At 38.3% G+C, this 24,020-nt stretch overlaps 1 protein-coding gene and 1 long non-coding RNA gene across 2 annotated transcripts; one reads left to right on the top strand and one right to left on the bottom strand.

Annotated features, from left to right (window-relative positions):
• Positions 1 to 216: 216 nt before the first annotated feature.
• ccdc22 (coiled-coil domain containing 22) lies at positions 217 to 22,777 on the bottom strand. Its single transcript, XM_034591420.1, has 16 exons — positions 22,387 to 22,777; positions 18,115 to 18,292; positions 16,016 to 16,148; positions 14,657 to 14,763; positions 8,804 to 8,888; positions 8,253 to 8,422; positions 7,820 to 8,035; positions 7,560 to 7,730; positions 6,474 to 6,593; positions 6,265 to 6,381; positions 6,078 to 6,179; positions 5,774 to 5,881; positions 5,005 to 5,100; positions 4,147 to 4,206; positions 3,978 to 4,052; positions 217 to 888 (listed from the first exon to the last, which is right to left on the bottom strand). The coding sequence occupies exons 1-16, from the start codon at positions 22,434 to 22,436 to the stop codon at positions 775 to 777; spliced, it is 1,902 nt and encodes a 633-aa protein (XP_034447311.1). The 5' UTR covers positions 22,437 to 22,777; the 3' UTR covers positions 217 to 774.
• Positions 2,322 to 15,941, top strand: LOC117765199. Its single transcript, XR_004614528.1, has 3 exons — positions 2,322 to 2,623; positions 8,642 to 8,644; positions 15,928 to 15,941. It is a non-coding gene; the product is annotated as an uncharacterized LOC117765199 (long non-coding RNA).
• Positions 22,778 to 24,020: the final 1,243 nt, after the last annotated feature.

Raw genomic sequence — 24,020 nt, 5'->3', positions numbered from 1 at the left:
CAATAAAACAGATTACTTTATTTTAATGGCTACATTATTTTTAGAGCTCAGCTTGTCTCAGTAATGCAAGAAGTTTGTTAGTTTTATTCTGAAAGTCTTCTTTCCTTTCTTCGTGTGTCATTGCCTGGTTTTGCTTATTTTTAAACCTCAATTCTCAATGTTTAAGACACTTCATTGGGCTGTAATATGAAGAATATCACTCACTCATCATGACCCTTGAATTCTTAAGGCATCTTTATTTAAGCTGGTAAACAACATCAATACTTTTCTGTGTGGGGCATTATTATTGTCTCCATTCAAATACTACTCAACATATTCAGTTCAAATATAATCATGACACAAGGAACAGCCAATCAATAATTACTGTATTAACAATTTCAATTGAAAGATTTCATTTTAATCAAGATATGAAAACTTTTCATACAGCAATATGAATAATTATACATTTACACAAAAGAGGTCTGACAGTGCCCTCTGCTGTCCAGTGTCATGTTTCATTTGTGTACAAATCAATCAAACCAGAGCACGAACCCTCAGAAAGCGTTCAAAGCATCCAGAAATTGAAACTCTGAAGTTTGAAAATCTAATTGTTTTCTCTATCCATCCACATTTGTTATTTTCATGGTACAAAAATCGAATTGACTCTCTAAAGAAAAGCATGTCTCCTATAGCAGTCTCTTCAGCGTGAAAGCTGGAGTTCTCTTTCAGTCCCATCCAGGTGTTTTGTTAAAACTTTAGCCTCAGCAAGCAGAACAGATGAAACCAGGTCGACCCTCAGCCTTCTCGGACTTTGGCAGCGAGCGCCGAGTTCTCCTGTCGAATACACTTGTAGTCATCCAGAATCCTCTCCAGGTTGGACACAGTTTTGTTTCCATTTTCTGTCTCAATCTGTGGACAATTTTAAAATAACAGTGAAAAATGTTAATTGTCCATCAAATCTCTGTAAATGATACTGCATATTAAAAAGAATGTATTGACATTTTGAGATGTTGACATGTTGGCTGTAACAAGGGCTGGGCAATTAACTGAAAATGTATCGAAAATATCATTTATAACCTCTAACAGAAATAATCTTGCTCAAGTCGGTTAATGCTTTCCCCAATGTGTGCATTCACGAACTGTCGGGTTTCCACTACGTTCATTTTGCAGCGGCAGCCAGGGTACCTTGTATCGTGCTGTGTTACCATGTCGCATGATCTCACTCCTCCGCTGATCTGACCTCACTTTACACTTTAACAATAAACACTAATCAGAAGTTATTAGGACACGTACAGGAATTGAAGTTCACTTTGTTTTTGTTTTATTCGCTCTGGAGTTGCATGAAATAATCGTTCTTTAATCTTAATCAAGGTACAAATTTTTAATAATCACGATATTTATTTGAAGTCATATCGCCCAGCCCAAGCTGTTACACAAAACTACTATTAACAACTACTGTATACACTCAGCATAATGTCTGACTGACATGGAAATGTGGTGTTATCATTCTGAGTTCAATCTGAAACTCTAGATTTGCTCTTGTGCTTTACTATAAAAGTTGTTGATATTAGGACTCAAATACTCGTAAACTGAAGGTAAATCATTTTTTTTATTGTGTTGTCATAGTGTATGTAAATTGTAAATGGTTTTATTAGCTTTTCTAGTCTTGATGACCACTCAAAGCACTTTACAGTACAGCTTGCCATTCACCCATTAACACACACATTCATACAGTGCATCTATTAACAGCACTTTTTTTTTCTATGAGGGAAATTCGCAGTTTAGCATCTTGCTTGAGGACATTTTGGCATGCAGATGTGGAAGACTGGGATCGAACTGCCGATCTTCTGGTTGGAGGATGACCGCTCTACCCCTCAGCCGCCAAGGTCTCCTCTTCTATATCTTTGGTATGTAAATAGTCACTTTGATTTGTTACTCTTTGGATATCTTGAGGCAGATTGTGGATTATGATGATGTTATTTTCTACACATTATAGTTAAGAAGGATTAATTCATGTTAATTTGTTAAATGCATAGTTTTATCTCTGTCTTATCCTATTTCAGTTAACGATGTTCTCCTCTGGAGAAGTGTTTCATAAATATTTTGCTTAAAATATATGATTACACCCATGTTGTGTTCCTTAATACACCATTTAGTGGCCTTGGAAACATCGACAGAGTTGTGGATTGGTATTTTGCATGTGCCTGACCATGCAATGATCACTAACTGATGTTTAACAACATTAGAAAGAATTAGTGATGTGAGGCCACTTCAGATAAGAACTCATATCTCAGCAACGACTCAAAAACCAAAGACCAAACTTTCTGGAGGTCTTGACATTATAAGCTAATGTTGGTAAAAATTTGACCAATATATATATAAATATAGCAATTCAACCATGACTGATAAAATCATTCATAACGCTATTGTTTTTGATGTTGGGATATCATACAGATGTCACACTGTTTAGGTGAATATGGAGCTTTAAAACAATGAGAACACTGTTTCTGTGACCTAAATTACAGGAGATATGAACACTCAAAATCACAGAGGTCCCCCCAAAAACTTAATAATAAACCCATATCCCCCTGAATTAGAATCCAAGATACATGACATTTCTGTTCCATAGGTTTCTCATGTGACAGTGCGGCTCAAAAGTGGCCACACGGAATGGCCGTCAAATATAAATCAGGAATAAAATGAAGGATGTGTATAGAAATATTGATCATATATGTTACGATAGGGAGCCACATTACATCATATTCACTTTATAAAATATGTTTTAGAGAATGTGACATGAAAATGAAATACAGTGGAAACCACCTGTAATGATCATGGATATAACAATCAATGGTTTATATGAATAGAAAAGTTTGGTAAGAATGTTCCTATAGAAATGCTGTATAAATAATTTGGTTATAGTGAGGTCTGAGGTAAGAGGTCTGAGGTCTGCTTTCAGTGTTAATTTGGGGTCCTTTCATAAATGTTTGTAAAGTAAAAAGTAATTTTTTACAGTTTTTACCAGCTTTGTCAGTAATTTACTACTTCTTTCTGTGTCTCTATTATTCCCGCTGCACACAGACAACCGAATCGAGCCAAGCCGAGCCAAATCCAAGCTACCCCACCATCTACTCCAGCTCTCATTACATTGTCAAAGTTTAAATTATTTTTACCCAGTCTGAGTTTACACGTGTCCGATGATACTGTTTGTGTGTGAGTGCGTGTGTGTTTGTGACAGTGCAAGCGCGCGTGGGCGAGAGAGAGAGAGAGAGAGAGAGAGAGAGAGAGAGAGAGAGAGAGAGAGAGAGAGAGAGAGAGAGAGAGGGGGGGAGACAGGCTGATGAATGCGTGCGCAGCTATGAAGAAAGATTTGAATGATTTTTTAAAAGTATCGATCATTATGTGATGATCAGTGTTGATATTGTGGCGTCATTTCAAACAACGCAACATTTAAACTGTAGCAGGTCAGAGAGGTCAGCTGAGTCTGTGAGAGAGAGAAGTGAGCAGCGGAGTCTGTGTGTGTTTGTGCGCGCGCTATCATACAGAGGCTAGGCAATTTGGTTAAAGTATTCAACCGCTTATAGTGATCATTTGGGCCTGGGACAAACGTGATCAAAACAGGCGGTACTGTTTCTAAAGAAGCAACATGAGAGAAGTCAGTCTGTTCTCTCTGTGCTGATGTGGTGCTGTCTGCAGGGACCACTGTTAGAGAGGGGAGGGATGGGCTGGTTCATGACAAACTAACAGACATCAACAGCTTTGATTTTAGCTTCTTCTCCATAACAACTACCAATTAGCTTCAACACTGTGCTGTTGTTATGTGAAACATGTCTAAACAAAATGCGGACCAAACAGATGAAACTATTGTGTTTCTATGTGTTTGTTGAACTGGTATTTAAGTTCACACACTGTTTGTCAAACTGCAAATAAATATTTCATAAAATTATGTTAAAATTTATAATGTAATGATTGAACCATCATTACTAAATAAATCATACCTGTTCTTCTAGATCTCGAATCTCTCTCAAAATTGTGCCTGTCTCCTCGATGGTTTGGATCAACTGATTACAGCTCTATAGAAAAATGCAACACAAAAACATGACATGTACACATTGTCTAATAAGAACGACAGGTAGGTTGAATTATAAGGAATCCAGAGAAACATACTTCATGTAAGGCAGCCAGGTACTTATAGGATTTGCGGACAGATTCATCTTTTTTGGCATCCTGCACATAAAGAAAAATGAATGCATACAAGAAAATCTTTAATACTTTGTCACACACGGCAGTCGTGGACTGCAAAGAACTGAAAAAATCCTTAATATTAATAATTATGTTAGTTTGTCTGACTACTTTAAGCCTCTAACCTCTGGAATATGAATAAAAATGACTGTAGTGCCAAATAGTGAGTGTAATATTTTTGGTAAACCCCTTAAATTAAAGCTGAAAGTCTGCACCTCTACTACATCTTGATGGCTTCTTTTCAAATCCATCGTGAGAGTTCACAGAGGCAAATCATTAAAACTGTGTAGCTGTTCACATAATTATGTATCTGAGTGTGTACGTTGAAAACAATTTCAAGAATCCACAAGATTAAAGAGCACACTTGTTCTCCGAGGGAGTCCAACCTGTTCACATCTTGTGAAATGAACTTGAAATTAGTCAATGAAGATGAAGCAAAATATATACTTAAAAATATATATTTCACATATATAAAGCAGGTGTTGGTCATTAGATTCAGACAAGGGTCAGTTTTTGTGTGTTCATATGTGTTCATATGTGTTCATATGTGTTCAATTGTTCATATCTTTGCTTTGATATTTTCTTGTATTGCCTATTTAACATGAAGGTCATTTTAACGGCTTAAGAAGTAATGGTGTGAATTTTAGGTTTGTTTAAATAGGTGCAGCTTATACAACAGAAGTCTTCATTTAGCTGTTGTTTGAGTTCTAGTTTTGAGAAATAACTCTCTCCAATTATAATCTTGTGTAAACAAACAAATAAAACAAAAAGAAAGACAGAAACCTTGAAGACCAGCTCATCAGTCACAGCAAAGGTCCTGTCCAGTTTTCCTGTCAGGTTGTTGATTTCTTTCTGGAGCTCCTTAGTATCTGACAATATCTGTCAAGGAAAGTCAAATCAGTATTAATGATGTTACAGCTGATACACAGAGCCTACTTTAAGTGCTATCCCAGTGACTGCACTGACAGAGCATAGTTATCCACTACGTTCATTTTGTGAAAGAGAACTGAGTTTTCCTTGAAATGATAACTATATGTAAAAACACCCTAACTGATTTCCATCCAACATTTTGCTGTGTTCATTGTTGATGCGACTCTGGTCCATTAGAGTGCTGTTCAGAGAACTTGATTTTCTCTGTAGTCTTGTTATGAACTGAAGGTCCTATGGACAGTTTTTTCATAAATTACCCCGACTGTAGTAACCTGAAACCATTTTCATAGTGAACTCCCTTTTTCCAGTTCTCATAATAACATTGAAGCTTTCTTACTTCATGTTTGGCACTGTTGCTTAATTGTAGAGCTGTTTGCACTATTTCTTGCCCCCCTGTCACATGGACCCATCCGCATAGTCGGTATGGCCAACAGCGGCATCATTGGTCTGGAGGACCATCAGAAACCAATAAAGTTTGTACCTTCCTTGGCAGTCTGACAAACACACTAGTAACACTTCACCTCCCTCTGTATTTTTTGAGGAGGTGCTTTTTGCTTAGACACCAAATGGTCTTGTTGGTCAACTCTACTCTCATCATGAATCAACCCTCTTCTGATGTTACCTTTGTAATTTCCTCCTTCTGTTTCTTGATGTTGCTGACAATCTCTAGAATCCTCTGAGTGTATGCTGACCGAGACACATCCTGAGGAAGATTTTCTAACTCTGTTACCTACATTGGAAGAGAAAAAGCATAGTGCAGTTGAACACACATTAAGAAGATTCAACACTAATTGTGCAGACAAGTTAACCACTAACTCAGTTGTAAATTTCAAACTAACCTACAGTATGTTGACATAACATTTAACCTATGAGAATAGGTTAAACACTTTGTTCATTTTCAAAAGACATGTCATTTAGTGGGTTACCAGTTGTTTGTACATTTCTTCTTTTTTCCTGGCCTCCTCTGTAGAGATACGGATCTTGTCATGCAGGGACCTGATTTCAGACAGCATTCTGGATGACTCCAGCTGAGGAAAATGGAGAAATATCAACAGAATCTAAATCTCTTTAAATCAAAATGTAGTTAAATATTTGTGGTAAGGCACCACTTACATCATGGTTGCTGCAGATTTCTTTGAGTCTACGGTACTCATCCATATGTGGAGCTCTGTGTTTCTCCCATTGAGAAGCCAGATTCACCAAGCGCTTAGTGCTGGCCTCCACGAGAACCTGGACAAGAACACACAGGTTTCCAAATGTCAACTGTTCCTGAGTTAGGCATGCCTCCAATCAGCAATTATAATCTCTCTCAGCCCTCCTACCTGAAGCTTCAGCAGGTTGTCATCTGCATCTGGCAAAAGGCCAATTGTTTTCTTCTTCACCTGCATCTTGTTCTCTTTTTCAGAAATTCCCAGCTCGCTCTGCTTTAACTCATTCAACATCTACAGCAAAACACATCACACACGAAACATCAGTCATAACCCTTTTTGGACATTGTGACTGCTGTATTCCATATTACTCTTAATACATCACTCCTTTCCCTTTAAGGTTAAATCTACCTTCAGGTTTGACACTTGGGACCCATTAAACAGCTTGCAAAAGTGTGACACAAGTGTCTTCGATAGTTTTAGACCAGCACATTAATTTTTTCCTTGTCCAGCAAGAAAACGACTTGACTGAAGTCAATGGTCCAGTATCTAAGTGTTATTTAAAGGGTGTTTTATTAAGAGAGTAATATTTACATACATAGGCATGTGCAATATGTGCATACACTCATGGTCTGTTCAAGCAGTTTCACACACTCACACACCAACATATCTATTGCCTCTGCAAATTTGCTCTTATAATAGCAGTCCACCAAAGTGCAAGTGCACCTGGCATTTAAAGGGAATGGTAGATGGCATGATTGGTTTATCACGTTACATCCAAAACATGAAGATTAATTAAGGCTAAGTACAGCCTTTTTTAACCACACAGCGTTTTCTGCCAATTAATTGTACATACTGCCCTAATTGCACTTTCACCATGTGATTTAGACCATGAACTTAGATATTAAAATAAATATTAGATATTTGTACTTTTTTGCAAATAGACACCATTAAACTAATGTAGATAGTGGAAACATTGATTGTGAACTTACATCTCTCCACATTTGAGAAGGCAAAAAAACTCATACATTTTAGTTCAGCAGCCCAGACAAATGATCAAGACATCTTGACAAACAAGTGTATGTTTGAGTCCAAGCACAGATTCAAAATTGGAAACAAGAATCTAATTCAAGATATATTTCTGACCACAATGTATTACTTTTTAAAAAGGGCAACTGTATAAAGGAACAGCCACATCACTGGCTTACAGTCAGGAAAACGTGAGTAGTGTACATCTGTGCATTTGGTTCAGTGTTTCACCTGTGTATTAGTGACACTAATGTGCTTCCTGTCCGCTGTTAGCTGGTCAGTATCACTGCAAAGCTGCTGGAATTGGTGCTGGAGTGCAGCCAGCTCCACCTGCTGACGGTCCTGGATATCACTCTCTGACTGATGCCCAGATGGGATGGGGTTGGTTACAGATGCTGTCTCCTGGAGGACAAATGCACAGCCGCATGGATACACAGGAGATAAAGAATGCACACAGTATTTTATGGCATTGTGCTGGTGGAGATTTTCACCTGTTCAAATGTGAACTTCTTAGTGTGGGTGAAGTGGGTCCCTTTGGTCAGGATGAGGTCAGAGGGGGCAGAGCCCTTGAAGGTCTGCAGTAGCTCAAATAGGTCAGAGTTTGAGCGAGTACCGCCAAAGGCACTTTCAGAAGAGGGTACTTCAGCAGAACGCAGCTGCTCCTTGACACGTTTCCGCAGTCGAGTCAGTTTCCTTGATCGATACTCCTGTTTAAGAAACATACTAATTTACCAGGGAATGTTATAATAAACATGTTTACATGCGTGTGAATACATTATATATAATAGACCTATATATAGACCTATATATAGACCTATATATATATATATATCTACATATACACAAGTATGTGTGTGTACATTTAGTGAGATAGATATAGGTGTCTGAGATGTATATCTAACTGTAGCAAGTGTGATGATTTGCCTGTGGAGTGAGGCGAGATAGGAGTCCCTGACTGTTCCACTCATTGTCCCACTCCTGAGCAGCACTCAACTCATCGGTGTGCTGCTCAAGTAAGGATGCCATCAAAGAGGTATGATGGGAAAGCTGGGCGGTTACAGGAGGAAGAATGTCTCGCTGGTAGTTCCTCTTAACTGAAATCACAGCACAAACATGCACACTTATTCTAATTCTGCAGCATATTTTCTACAACGTGTTAACACAGTGATGATGCAATATTTGCAAGAGCTTTTCGATTACAACATTTCCACAAAAAAGTTGATTTCTTCATAAACAGAAATACTTAAAAACAAATTGCAATCGGGTGATTGTATTTAATCAACATATATCAATGATAATTTTACAATCCATAGGAAGTACCAAAAGCAAGTGATATAATAAAAAAAATTTGGACCACTCTTTGAGTTGGCTTAATGCAACCTGATTGATAGAGCAGATTGACAGTGCATTGACATACATGCGATCAACGAAAATCATACAGCATGTACAGTACTGTATGTATCATAGATGCCTACCTTTTAGCTGCTTCTTTTCTGGGCCTTTAGTGAAGTGTGATAAACTTAGGGGCAGCGCATGGAAGCTATGCAATGCTTCTGGACTCTAGACAGGAAAAATGTAACTTGTCAGAATCTATCTAACTTTCTCTATGGGCAGGTTACAGTTAATGATAAGCAAATTAGCATCATGCATCCAGACACTGAAACAAAAGTCACAACAAAGACATTTAATTGTCACTTGCAATATTTCAACCCCAAATTAAGTCCTTTCCTTCTGATCATCTTCTGACAGTATTACATTAAGATAAGCAGCACCACAACTTTCCTTTGATTAGTTACACATTTGTCCTATAGAGTTTCAAAGTAGTAGGATAAAAAGGTTTTGGAAGAAGTATTCAGATTCAGTTTTCAGTTCCATTAAAGTACCAATGCCACAGTGTAAAAATGAAACAAGAATTATAGCTGCTATAAGCAGTGATGGGTCGGGGCTGGGCATTTTTCTTCAAAAGACATGAGTAGAGTTACTGTACATCACCTGGGGTTTGAACTAACATCCTCAGACACTGAGGACAAATTAGGACTTTGAGGAGCTACCTGCCAGGTGAGATTGCCTCACTCTTGAAGTAGCTTCACACTCTGACTTAAGGGCTGCTGGCTACTACTACTGTAAGAAAATGAATTATAAAGATACAATTTTGATAATATCTGTACTTCATCTAGACAGTATAGAGATGTCTGTAATATATTTTCACAACGTTTGATTGCTAGTTTCAAAGTTTTTGGGGAAAAAACAAGTATTGGACTTCATAATTGCTGCCACCTCAAAAGTGTGTGCAAGATTTTGCTTAATTGGGCCCACAATTCGGTGAAAGTTGTAAAGGTCTGGCACTTACTGTTGATTTGCTATGAATTTTCATTTTTTTCTGGTTGCTGTAGCACCACCATCAGGACTATTGGCATAGGACTGGGCGCATGTGCAAAGTTTGGTTTAATATCATACATGGGATGGTGGATTTTCTTGGAAGATAAATAATAAACATAACACTGACAAAAACAAGAGGGACAGGCTGAACAGCAGCCCGGCCCCTAACTAATCCCCTAAATGTTAAAACTAGAAGTCCTCATTTATAAGAGTACTTAAAGGTGCTACGTGTAACTTCTCTGCTACTGAACATCGTTTCTTGCTGGGAGCAGTTGGAAGTGTTGGTCGCTTGCAAAGAGTTTCATCAAGAGGTTCTAATACATGCTGTGTGCAGCACTTCTTTAGGGAATACTGCACTATACAGTAACTCACGATGTTTACAAGAAGTTAAAGCTCAGAGCCTACCAAATTTCACACCACACGATTTATATCATTACGTGGTAAATAGAATTTCTCCGTACACAGGCAGTGAACTTAAAGCATACAAAATCCTTGATGCATACCAGTATTTTGTTGAAGGCTGGGTGACATGTCTGTGCATAGACGACAACAACTGCCTCGTCGTGGCAAAGGTAGAACAGGCTACCACTTCTTGCCTAATGTTACGTATCCCTCCAAATTATGTTTTAATGCCCTCACATTCCGGTCACTTTTAATGGTAATTAATTTTGTAGCTTGGATTTTGACATGATGTTTTTAAGTGTTTAATGAAGCCTGCTGTCATTAGTCAGCTGTTACCTAGGCTATGTGAAAATTCCAGGTCAGATTGCAGTGTGCTATCCATTATCATATTGTAGCAATCACACTTTTAAGGAATATGTTGCTGTTTACTGACAAACAGGACAAGCTTAAAACAGGCCTACTCAATGACTAAGGCTCACAGAGACATGTCAGAATGACCCTAAAGCACAGGGGAAACTATGCTACGGTATACCAGCACCCTGACTCATAATAACTAACTAAGAATATACATAGACATTAATAAGAAGGGAAACTTCTATGATAAGTGATAATAAACAAAACTAAATAATCTAAGTATGCCATTTCTGTTGTTTTAGGTTCACCATAGTCAGGCATTGTCTGAAACACCACTAAAGCCATGGGTATCTGTGAAACAGGATGGGACAGTGATGTCTGGCCACTGCACATGTAAAGCAGGACTTGCTGTATGCACTAGAATCGTCCTACCATGACGTCATGACAAAATGTAATGCAGTATTCAATGATATTAAAGTCACATCAGAACAGGTACATTATTTCCTTTCCATCTCTTCTGACTGTTATTTCATCAATGTATTAGTATTCACTCCATGCTTAATATTTCTGCATATTAAAGGCTGTGAAAATTGAGGAACAGACTTGACAGCAGGGAGTCAGGAAGTCAAGAGTGTGGATTACCATGAGGGCTAGTAGGGTAACAGCATCAAAATTCAAGGCAGCAGCCAGGACAGATCCTAAGAACCCATCCAAGTCACTTATCAGACAGATCTGCTATCCTGAGTGCAGCAGGTCATCTACGATATCAACAAGGCATGTGTGTAACTGAATGATGCAAATACAATGACTCTGGACTGTATATTGATCCTTTCCGTCCATACCTCGGGGCTTCTCCAGACGGCCTGGTTACCTGCACCTGCTGTGGCAGTGGTGTCTTGGAGATCAAGTGTCCACACAGTGCCAAAGACACTGCAGTCCTCAGTGCCACAGAGAACAAGCATTTCTGCATTCAGAAGACTGATGGCAGATATGAACTTGATAGAAAAAATCTGTTCTACTACCAAATGCAAGCCCAGTTGTTTTTGACTGGACGAAAATACTGTGACTTTATGGTATGGACCAGGGTTTTTTTTGCCTGATGCTGACCATTTCACAGCAGAAATCAATTATGTTGAGGCCTTCTGCATGTCTGGAATTTTACCAGAAATGTTGGCTAAGAAGTATACATGCCCAGATAGCCAAACTTTATAACTAAAACACAGTTCACAGACACAGAATATGAAGAGTAAAGTGGCTGTTCCTTGAATGTTGAGTAAATGGAATAGCTCATATCTGTATATGTACATATATGTGATCAAAACATAGAGTAATGTTGAACAGTCTGTTGTGTATGTTCATGCAAAAAAGCCCAGATGTAACCGCTTAATGGGATATATTTTAATTTTAGGAATGAAGTTTGTGCTGTGTATATAGAAATAACAATACAAATGTATATTTGAAGTGATTTTAATAAATATGACACACCTTTACAGTCCTGGATCAACTTTAACACCAGCCATCCAACTTACCATAAAACTTACAATGTAAAAAAAAAAGAAATGGAATAAAACAAATCCCTGAGAATAATATGATTGTATTTACACTATACATAAAGATTACATTTTACAAGTTACAGGTTGTACAGGTTTTAATTCATGCTCAGTTAATCAATTGGTACCACTGATGGGCACAATTTAGTCGACAAACATTCCACTTTAACAATTTTATCAGGAGTGGTATAGTTTGTTGACTCATCACTTTGAAGCAATGCGATTGGCACAGGTCCTCGTAACGTTTTGTATTTAATACGAGCCTTTCCAATAACTCTCCATCTGAATGTGCACTGCTGCTAGTTTTCTTGTGTCCTCAAGTTCAATAGCACCCAACTGTTTTTGCCCAGAGTAAAAGTTGGTGTTTCCACTTTTGCACAATAGAGACAGATACTAAATGGTAAAACCTCGGTCTGCCAGGACTCCAAGTCTCCTGGTAGTAGTTTGTCTAAGAAGCCACAGTTTGCCGTTATGTGAGGATTAGTTGTTCGGCCACCCCAGCCCTTAAATATGAAAGATATCACCCCTTGTGGTGTAATTCCTATCAGATATTTCATATTGTTATGCGATTTATACTGTGAGTAGGTTTGTGCTCTTGCTTTTTCTTTTCTGTTTGCTTGCAGCCTCGACTCCCTCTTTTTCAGGGCCACCCTCTTATGGTAATTTTCCATGTTCCCTTCTGCTTTCCTCTTCTGTGGGGATTTGGTGAAGACAAAGATGGTTGGTGTGACAATGGATCATCACTTTTATGACCTGAAAAAAAAAAAAGACATTAAAATCTGTTTTTTTTCTCTCCTGGAAACCACTGTAAAGCCAATTGAGATACTAACCCTGTGTCATTAGGGTATCATATTATCTGTTTAGAAGAGTCTAGACTATCCACAGCTTTGATCATTAGATATGATCATGCAACAATATTAGGCATCTCACCAGAAAATGCTGACAGTAGAGATATCTGTTTGCATAATTGTGAAACGGAGATTGTCTGGAATCTGGCAATATCAAAACCATAATGGTAGGACAGATCGGTGTAGCAATTTTTTAAAATATGTGCTTAGAGCCTGATGGAAATAAATGTTGGATAATGCCAGCTCTATATTGGAGAAATTCGCTGATTGATTTCAAAACGGTATTAGCTGATGCTTTGTTCTCCTGATTATTTTCATATGTAGTATGTTGTGGTGGACTTCATAAGATTATTCAAAAGAGAAACAAGCATGTGAAAATGGATGAAGAATGTAATAAGGATATTACTTTGCAGAAGTTTGATTTGTCATCATAAAGTGATTACCTCAGACGGTGTACAAATATGCGATTCCTCCTGGATTTGGTGGCATTTGCTAGCGTTAGCTCATTCAGTGCGTCTGTTGCAAATGAGACGATGCTATGGAATATGCTGTGCTTTCCGCTTCATAAAATTATTTGCAAATAACTAATACTGACATTTCAATCTTTTTAATTAAGAACACTAATAACAGAAACTTACCTCGTACAAAATGTGCACTACACAGTCTTGTGTATTTTGATGGTTGCCAATTCTTCCAATGTATGGCTGTGATCCACTTCTGCCTTCTTTTCATGACTTTTGGCATATGATAGAGGGCTATATTATCCATGCCTTGCCTGTTAGTACACCCCACTGCACAACAACAAATTTGATTGATTGATTCATTGAAGAGGAGATAACCATGGTTGAATATAGGCCTAGATTACAGAAATGGCTGGGGGGAATTTGTGAATGAGAGTATTAGTTTTGCACTGGCATCCATTAAGTAACATGTCCCTTTTGCAGTCTGGAAGAGGGTGGGACCATGGCTGGACAGACATTGTGACGTCAGATGCAAAACGTCAATAGGTCAAATAAACCGGGGTCTGGAAGTAGTTCTGTATTCATTAGGATTGGGCAATATGCAAACATTTTCGAATCGGCAACCGACTGCCCCGCAACCACTGATTGAGAATATATTTGTGTGCGGCGCACGTCAGCATCAGCGAGTGCAATTATGGAAGAGCTGTGAACACTTGAGATCAGATCTCACTTCACGTCTCTGTGTGCGAATAAACACAAACATCATTTGTGTTGGTGAAGACCAAATTATGTTGTTTTTACTTTGTCTGAGTTTACACATGTTTCCGATTTGAGTGTGTCTGAGTGTGTGTGTAAGTGAGTGAGTGAGTGAGAGAGGAAGAAAGCGAGCAGAGTCAGGAGAGGGTGAATAAAAGAATGAATGCACGAAAGATTTGACTATTTTAGGAAAAGTATTGATCATTATGTGGTGATCAGTGTTGATATTGTGACGGTGGTTACAAACAAGTCAACATTTAAACTGTAGTGGGTCAGAGACGACAGCTGAGTCAGTGTCGGTGTGTCTCGACGCATCAGCGCAAGAGAGAGGGAGAGAGAGAAAGTTGAGCGAGCAGACTGAATGAATGAATTAATATATAAGTGAGTGCGCGCCAAACAATCGGCAAAAGAAAAACAACCAATGATGGACTCAATGGCCCATAAACAATATGTAAGCAGTCTGATTCATTTAAATATGCTTGATTTGGCTATTCTCCCAATCCTGCTGATCAACTGGAGATATCCTCATATATTAAAGCTTTTTTTTAAAAAACTAAATACATCTTTGAAGAGTTTACTTGTGTTTCGATGTGCAGTGGTAGTCGGCAGTTCGTAGGCAGCCAGGGAACGGCCAGCTGGGCTTTGATTGCAGCAGCAATGCCTCTCTGGAGAACCACTGATTTACCTGCAAAAAGAGAACACAGCTTGGGATGAATCATCAAATAATAAATACATGATGACAAAATGCCATACCACAAAATCATCCTAAAAACTAGAGCCTGAAATTTTATATCCCAAAAATTCAAAAGTCAACTTCACTCTCAGGGCGGATGTGGCTCAGGAGTTAGAGCAGTTGCCCTGGCGGTTCGATCCCAGTGTTCCCCATTCCGAATGCCAGAGTGTCCTTGGGCAAGATACTGAACCCCAAATGTCCCCTTCTCATAGAGAAAGTGCTGCACATAGATGCACTGTATGAATGTGTGTGTGAATGGGTGAATGTAAAACTATTGTAAAGCGCTTTGAGTGGTCATCAAGACTAGAAAATCACTATATAAAATACAGACCATCTACCATTTAATTTGACATCACAATCTGCTTCCTTTTTACACCAGCAAACACATGCCCAATATACATGTAAGGTCATTTGATATATGTTTGCAGGTGTGTTATTAACAGTATAGACTGTAGACTATAGAGCTGAAGAGCTAAAGCACTTATCTGGACAGAGATAATTTTTAAATCATTTCTGTAGTAGTGTATTAGTGTTTCTTAATCTGTTCCTGTCACAAGACTAGGGCTGCACGATATTATTAAAACAAGCGATAGGCGATAACGTTGTTGAATATCGCGATGACGATATGACTTGTGATAAATAAACATAAACTGTCCCTGGTTAGGACGCAGGAAGAGAGAGAGAGGGGAAAAGAGTGAGCGAGTGGCTCTTAGAAAGATTTAACTCATTAACAAAATTCTCGATCGTTATGTGATGATCATTGTTGATATTGTGGCGACAAACAAGTTGAGTCAATGTAGTAAGTCGATTTCTCTCACAACTCACACATCATTATTTTCTGACATTAAACATTAAACATTTCAGTCGTTGTGTCTGTGACCGACATAGTGTTTGTCTGTTTGACTCATTTTTTCTCTGGTTGATTTCTGGAGTTAATAAACCTTAAATTTCGTCTGTGACAGCAAAAACTCCAGCAGGATCAATCAAACACTTTAAAGGTTGATAAAAACTGACACACTCGCTATAAATAGACTTGAAAACATTTGCGAGCCAAGCAACATAATACAGTATCATAACATGGAGTTTTTGGCTTAAAGTAGGGATGGATTGCGACAGCCAGCATGAAACAATCCCTTCGGCTAACTTGTAAAAAAAAATGTTGTGTTATATAACTGTGTGGATGACAGACTGGAGTTCTCTGTACCTGTTGGCTGGTCTGAGGTTTCAGCACCCTCTCTGGGCAACTTCTCCACCAGGCACATGAGCAGGGAGCGGATCTCTGGCTCGTTACTGTACAGAAAAGTCTGATAGCCTATCTCTCCTTTATAACCAATGTCCTGGGAACCAAAATGACAAATGGAACATTTGCTCTTTAGTATGGCAGGTCCATGAATGAATAAATGAATGAATGAGTTAATTAATTAATGAAGGAATTAAATGATGGACGGATGGATATAGATTATCTTATTCTATAACATTCAGAACTGTACTATAAATAATGATATTCAATTATTAACTGCTAACAGCTACTTCCTGGTGAGCATTGGAATGACACCATAGGACAGGATAGGGATGGGTGATATGGCCAAAAACAAATATCACTATATTTTAGTCTATATCGCGATACACAATATATATCTCGATATTTTGAAATCTCCTCTAAATCACTGTACAAATGTTAAATTCATAAAAGTCCACAGGAAGTGGCTAAGTTAATGGACGTTAGCATTCCGACGGTTCCTGAATGTACCTCGTTGGAAGATATCAGTGGAAATCGAGGCTTAAAACAAGGTGTAAATGACCTTGTTTTGAGTCGAATATAAATGTTGGGGCTTGCCTTCTGATCATTGAGCAGCTGTGGATCATAGAGGAAACTTTGTGTTTTCACTGTTCTTCAACAAAGTCAGAGACCACATGCTTCACGTGAATGCGCCTCTCAGCTTATACAGTGAGTGAGTGAGTGGGGGCGGAGCCCCGGGGCCTGTGTTTTGTAAACTCCAACTGGCTCTGAACACACGAACACACACACGAACGAACGAACGCAGGGGGAAACTGGGGATCAATAATACATAATAATATAATCAAAAATAATACACACACAATGCATCAACAGAAGAAAAGAGACCGATACATTAGCATGCACAAGTCTTCCTCAGGTAGTTTTGTTCAAATTATAGGTTTTTAAAAAGGAGCACCTTATTACAACTTACAGTTTCCGAAAGAGGGTGTATAACTATCTATACAGAGCCCAATACATTTACCTTTAATCACTATCAAGCGTTACTGTTGAAGGAATCCATTCTTCAAAAAGGGGTTTTTAAATTGTGAAATATTTGCAGGAGCGTAAGATGCACGACTTTATACTGTATAGTACTTGTATTTATTTGAGTACACAGGACTACTTTTATATATGGAAATAGTCATTTTTCTGGCCATATTCAAGGCAAAGTCAATGTAAAAACAATGTGTGCTGCAGTAGCAGCTCCTCTGCAGAACACATTGTTTAACTGAAAAGCTAAATATTGTGCATTGAACTAGGGCTGCACCTATCGATTATTGTTTCGATTAATATAACGATTATATTTTATTACTCGATTTATATAATAATTCATTCATCAAAAGTAAAAAAAATAATTTATACATTTATATTTATTTAATAATCTTCTCTTAAATACAAACAAATCTGACAACAAACAAAGTATGCACTCCAAGGCATTATTCCTTTTACACTCCCATATCTCTCCAAAATAAAATGTGTGCAAGAGCTTGTTCCATTCAAGTAAAAGGAATATATCAATCTACATTAAGCTGTCCAACAACAAAATCATTGAAAACCTAAGTAAAATCAAAGTAACTTTCTGGAGGAATATCAAAACACTGTAAATACAAGTTTAGCAGTCTATCAAAAAAATTATCTGGAAGTAGCCTTGTAGTTATAGTATTTCAGTAATGTTTATTATAAATTTTCACACTGAACTGAAGTGTACTCTAATAATACAATTTATATTATTTTCTTGTTTCAAGTAAATAATGTTTGTATACAAAATAAAGAGCTTTTGAAAAAGTCATCTTAAAATAAAATGCTTAATTTTAAAAAGAAATTATAAAAAGAGGTTTGAGTTTCCCCTTTTTTCTTAATATATAACTACATTTCACATATAAACTATCTCAACAAACATTAACAACTGAACAGCTTTAACTTTCCTCTTTGTTCTCACTTTCTCTGGTTCAGTAAAGTCTTTTTCAGGGTATACATTTGAGTTCAAATTCACTTCATTCAAAATAAATAAATAAGCATGTTACCTGACAGGCTTGTGCCAGGCTCATTCCTACTCTGAAACGAGCAGACATGCCTGGAGGAAGGGAGGTGGGCAGCGAACTGCCAAGGCCTGGATCAATCACCTGGATACATCGGACCACCGCCTGCACGATCAGCTCACTGCTGAACTGTCTGACACTGTCAATCTCCTCACTCACCTCCCTGTAGATAACAAATCAAATTTTAAGGTAGATACAGTCCCCTCGAAAAGGAAGGAATTGAAGATTATAAAGTGTTCACAATTTTTCACATTTTATTTCCTGGTATCAACATCAGTCAGTGACATCACCAACAACCCCCTCAACAACCAAAATATAAGAATAATACTACAACTATTTTATTGAGTTATAATCAATTAAGTTGTGCAGGTTATCCACTAACCAGAAGCTTGCTGGTTCGCTCCCCAACTCCTCCAGTCTACATGCAAAAGTGTCCTTCAGCAAGACACTGAACTATACACTCACTGGCCACTTTATTAGGCACACCTGTTCAATTGCTTGTTAACACAAATAGCTAATCAGCCAATCACATGGCAGCAACTCAATGCATTAAGGCATCTAGACATGGTGAAGACAACTTGCTGAAGTTCAAACCGAGCATCAGAATGGGGAAGAAAGGGGATTTAGGTGACTTTGAACGTGGCATGGTTGTTGGTGCCAGACGGGCTGGTCTGAGTATTTCAACAACTGCTGATCTACTGGGATTTTCACGCACAACCATCTCTAGGGTTTACAGAGAATGGTCCCAAAAAGAGAAAATATCCAGTGAGTGGCAGTTGTGTGGACGAAAATGCCTTGTTGATGTCAGAGGTCAGAGGAGAATGGGCAGAGTGGTTCGAGATGATAGAAAGGCAACAGTAACTATAATAACCACTCGTTACAACAAAGGTTTGCAGAATACCATCTCTGAACGCACAACGCGTCGAACCCTGAAGCAGATGGGCTACAGCAGCAGAAGACCACACCGGGTGCCACTCCTGTCAGCTGAGAACAGGAAACTGAGGCTACAATTCACACAGGCTCACAAATTGGACAATAGAAGATTGGAAAAACGTTGGTCTGATGAGTCTTGATTTCAGCTGCGACATTCAGATGGTAGGGTCAGAATTTGGCGTAAACAACATGAAAGCATGGATCCATCCTGCCTTGTATCAACGGTTCAGGCTGGTGGTGGTGGTGTAATGGTGTGGGGGATATTTTCTTTGCACACTTTGGGCCCCTTAGTACCAATTGAGCATTGTTTAAACGCCACGCCTTGTTGAATCTATGCTACGAAGAATTAAGGCAGTTCTGAAGGAAAAAGGGGGTCCAACCTGGTACTAGCAAGGTGTACCTAATAAAGTGGCCGGTGAATTGGTTAGGGATGCATATCATGCATCCCTGACCAATTCAGCTCATTTATAATAGAAATGTGTATCTCAGTCTCACAATGCTGTGAACCAAATTTAGTGTTGATTGATTGAAAAACCAAAAAGTACACCTGACATTACTGTTTTTCAATTAATGCGAATCTGCAAAAAATCCATCATGGCGGATTTTTATGGTGTAATTGGCTTGTTGTAGAGCACTATTGGCTGGACTTGCGTGTCAAATGTTTTCAAAGCTTGATTACAATGCCACCATGTGGTTGAATGAGATCATGTTTCAGGGAAAGTTCAATTCCAGTTATTGTGCCAAGTTTCATGTTTCTAGCTCATTCCAGCTCATGAGAATTTGAGCTGAGGAGGCAGACTACAAATAATAATAACAAACCAAAGTAAAAACAATAGGCCCTTCGGGGTCAAATCGGTGTGAACCAACCTGTCTCAAAAATCGAGGTCTGAACTAGGGATGGGCATAATTAATCGACGATCGATTAATTGATCATTAAGAATTTCGTCGATGACGTTATTTTTTCATCGATAAAACTAATGCATGTTCTGTTGCGTAGTGTGAGTCTTGAAGGAATGCAATGGATTTCGCTATGTGGCAGCAATTAAACATTTTACCACACGGGGCAATGTTTGAAAAAAAACGCCACAGGCCTACTCAGTTACCTGCGAGTTTCCGTGTATTTCAAAAGTAAACATGAAGAGGTCACGGCGAAGTGTAGCGTGGGACCATTTTGATTTAAAAAATGACTTAATTCACTGCCAACACTGCGAAGCTGTGTATAAGTACAACTCGGCCACGACTCAAATGATGTACCACTTGAACAACGCACATCCGACCCTGGTTCGTGGCGGTGCATCCTGCTCTCGGTCTCAACCTAGCATCAACTCGGTGTTAGCACGGAGGAGCTGCGATGCACAACAAGCAGAGAAAATTACCTAACGGATCTGCAAGTTCATCGAGATGGATATGCTACCCTTAAGTATTGTTGAGGGCGAAGGTTTTCGACAACTTATTGGAACCGGCATATCACATTCCGTCACGACGTACCATCACCAGACTGGTAGAAACGCACTACGAAGAACGGAAGCAGGAGCTGTTAAAAGCTTAGGTCTGAAACCTGTCAGACCTAAGTATTATATTATTTTGGTTAAGTTATTGTTTAACATGATTGTTTTTTATATTATTATTATTTTGGGTCAGTTGTGTTTATGAGCACCGGCTTCTAGCTGTCGGCTCCGCTGCTTAAGAGTACAGCAGCGCATATTTTCAAGTGTAACCATTGAACGGATCCCGTTTAACTGCCACAAGAGTTGTTCATCTTGTAATAAAGATCTCAATGAGGAAACACGCTGTGTTTTTTCCATTTTCACTGCATTTTAATATAGCCTATAAATAGTTAATTTTAATATAAAAATATTAATGATTAATCGAAAATCGGTCGTTAATTCTCCCGACGATCGATTAAGACATTTTAATCGAATGCCCATCCCTAGTCTGAACTGAACCATGAATTTCAGAGGCCTTTGCAGAGTAGCAGGGTTGCATCTATAGTAAAAAAACATCTTAAGAACTATAATGACGTTCATTTTGCAATTGTTGATAAAACAAAAAATATTATTTTAACCACTAGTTTTGTTTTGGGTGTTTGGCTTTAATTTCAAAAAAGGGTTTGAGCATTTCGTGAAGAAAATGTGTTTTTAGACAGTGTGCTTCTGATATATTGGGTCATAAGGGACATTATTCAGAATGACCTCTCACATACACATGAAACTAAAATCCTTCACATATTTTACTGAAAACACACATATGAATAAATTGCTCTCACATGGCCAACATTTTACACAAGAGGCTCAGCTTGAATAACCAATTAGTCGGTTTGATAACCAAGTCAGTTTATTTATTTCAAACAACATAATTTCTTAAAAATGTTGGGCAGGTTTCAAAGGCTATTTAAATTACTGGTTTATTTTCCAAAGCATCTGGATTACACCGTCGTCATGTACACTACACTTAGTTTTACTGCCCTCAACTAAAGTGACGCTGCCAGTCTGTGCCGTGTATTATAACGAACCCGACTAATCAATTAATAAGGTAGTTGTCAACTATTTTCATGTAGAACAGTGAGTTTAGTGGGTAGGACCCTTCTACACAGTGCAATGCCAAGGATGCGGTCTACCCAGCCAACAAAGGAGGTGGTCTTCATGGGCAGGGGCAAAGCTTGGGTTAAATCTAATCACCTTTTTGTAGTAAGGATTAACAGCGAAGTTACTCTCGATGTCACAAGTTAGCACTGAAGTTACATTACCAGTAACTCTGCTTTGTAGCACAGGCTGAAGGAATTGTTACACACCAACTACCCACACAGCAAAGAACTTGAATGGGAGTGGAGGGTTTAATACTGGCCAAGTCAATCACTGGACCTTAAACCAAGAGAAGAATATTACATCTAAAGACGTTACTGAAGGGAGAAAGACAAGAACCAGAGAGGCGTTGGTTGAAAAGCTTCACAAATGAAGAATGCAACAGTTATGTGATGTCAGTGTGTCAAAGGCTTGATACAGTTACTCTAAACAAGGTTATGCAACCAAATATTGTCTTTACTTTGCTCACCTAAAATACAAATTGTACTTTGTGCAAGCACGTTACAAATCTAGATGTAAACAGCAGAAAAGGAATGTGGAAATTCTGAGCACTTGTCTTATCCTCACCTTTTGATCTTAAACCCAAATGTGAACAACAGAAAAACAGCATGATGGTCATTCCATGTTAATGGGTTCAAAGCAGCCATCTCGCTAATTATCAGACTTGACATTAGTCAGCTAGCGTCATTCCAATAACTGGAGGTTGGGTTAGCACTGTACACAACAACAACAAAACACTTACGTGCCGACTTGTTTGAGGGCGTGAATCAAAATTTTGTCAACCTCCTCCATGGATGTATTTTCTCCGAAGACAACTAGCTAACAGACTGGATTCTATGATAACATCTGATGCTGCTGGGCTTGTTTAAAAACACTATGTTAGCTCATATACGCTTCCCCTGAGACGAAGATAGAGAACCGGCTCCCATCCTCTGTTAGCTACCAGCTAGTTAGCGAGGCTGCCACTCCGGACTTCGCCGACACTTCGCCACTGTTACAGTTGAAGTGTCCTGCCACAGACAAACTTGTGATAGAGTCTTGGAACTGAAGCTGAGTAGTGCTGCCAACATGAAACAAGTGGTACCGCGGATCCTGTTCCGTGTGGGAGGAAGTAAAAAGGGAAAACCACGGCGGTGTTTCTGGGAGGTGAAGTTTCCTCTCGACCTAATGTTCATGCGAACAGCTGAAGAATTACGACCCAAGAAATACATTTCCCAGCATGCACCAAAATAAACTTTCTCGTGACCGGAAAGATGCTGGAATTTGTTTTCACGTTGACAAATGCAAATGGTCAAGGCAACATTCTTATCTTCAGCCCCAGGTGAAGAGCCGAAATAATAAAGAACAAAAAACAGTTAAAAAATGAAATAAATTTAGATATAATTAAAAGGCTCCTATCTATATCTATCAATTTGAACCTATCTAGTAAAAAGTTTATTTAAAAAGTAAAAACACAATTCTTCCAATCTATCAAACATCGTTTCTGTTGACCCAAAGTATCTCCTAAAGTATAAATGAATAATTTCCCAATACAATAGAATATTAAGAAACACTGTATGTAACTTCCTTCACTGTTAGGTTGACAGCTCTGCATACTATCCCAGAGGGACTGCACTGTTTCCCAATAAATTAATATAAGAATATTTCATTTTCTTTTCAACTTTCAGGGTGGAAGAGGGAATAAACTACAAAAATAGTCCTCATTTTCTTGAACTATTAAAAAAAAAGAACATATTTCAGTACCTCTGCTAAGGAGGTCATGTTTTCATCTGTCTGTCTGCTTTCTGTCCCAATTAGTTAGTTAACAGGATTATGTAAAAATTATTGGACAGATTATCATGAAACCTGGAAGAATGTGGTATGGGTCTGGAAATAAGCAATTAAATGTTGGTGTGGATTCCAATCAGGGGGCGGATCTAGGACACATTTTTTCACTTTCTTAACCATTGTGAGAAATGGCATTTTTTAGACATTTTGGTTGATTTTTCAAAGGATCTATAGTGAATTTAAATGTGGTTTTATAAAGGGACTGTTTGGTAGAGGTATCTCTGATTGCCTTTATAGTTCAAACAGGATCAGAGTACCGTTCATTTCAAAATATTATTAATATAATTAATAGCAATTTGTTGTTTGATGAGAATGACTGATCTTGTTTGTGGCAGTCACAGTGGTGAATACACAGGTCAAATTAAACACATTCAGTTGTTCTTACTTGAATATATGAGTTCAATATAACACAGATGTGTTAAAAGAGGCATCCACACCAAACAGCTTGAAGTAAAGTAGGGATATCTCAGTAATATATATGGGAGGCAGTAGATAAAGCTAGGTCACTACAAGTCATGTTGAGAATGGAGACTGCCTCATGATACGTCT

The sequence above is a fragment of the Hippoglossus hippoglossus genome, chromosome 7 (genome assembly GCF_009819705.1).
Source record: "Hippoglossus hippoglossus isolate fHipHip1 chromosome 7, fHipHip1.pri, whole genome shotgun sequence".
Lineage (NCBI taxonomy): Eukaryota > Metazoa > Chordata > Actinopteri > Pleuronectiformes > Pleuronectidae > Hippoglossus > Hippoglossus hippoglossus.
The sequence above is the reverse complement of the archived record's forward strand: the minus strand, read 5'-3'. Positions and strand labels throughout refer to the sequence as shown.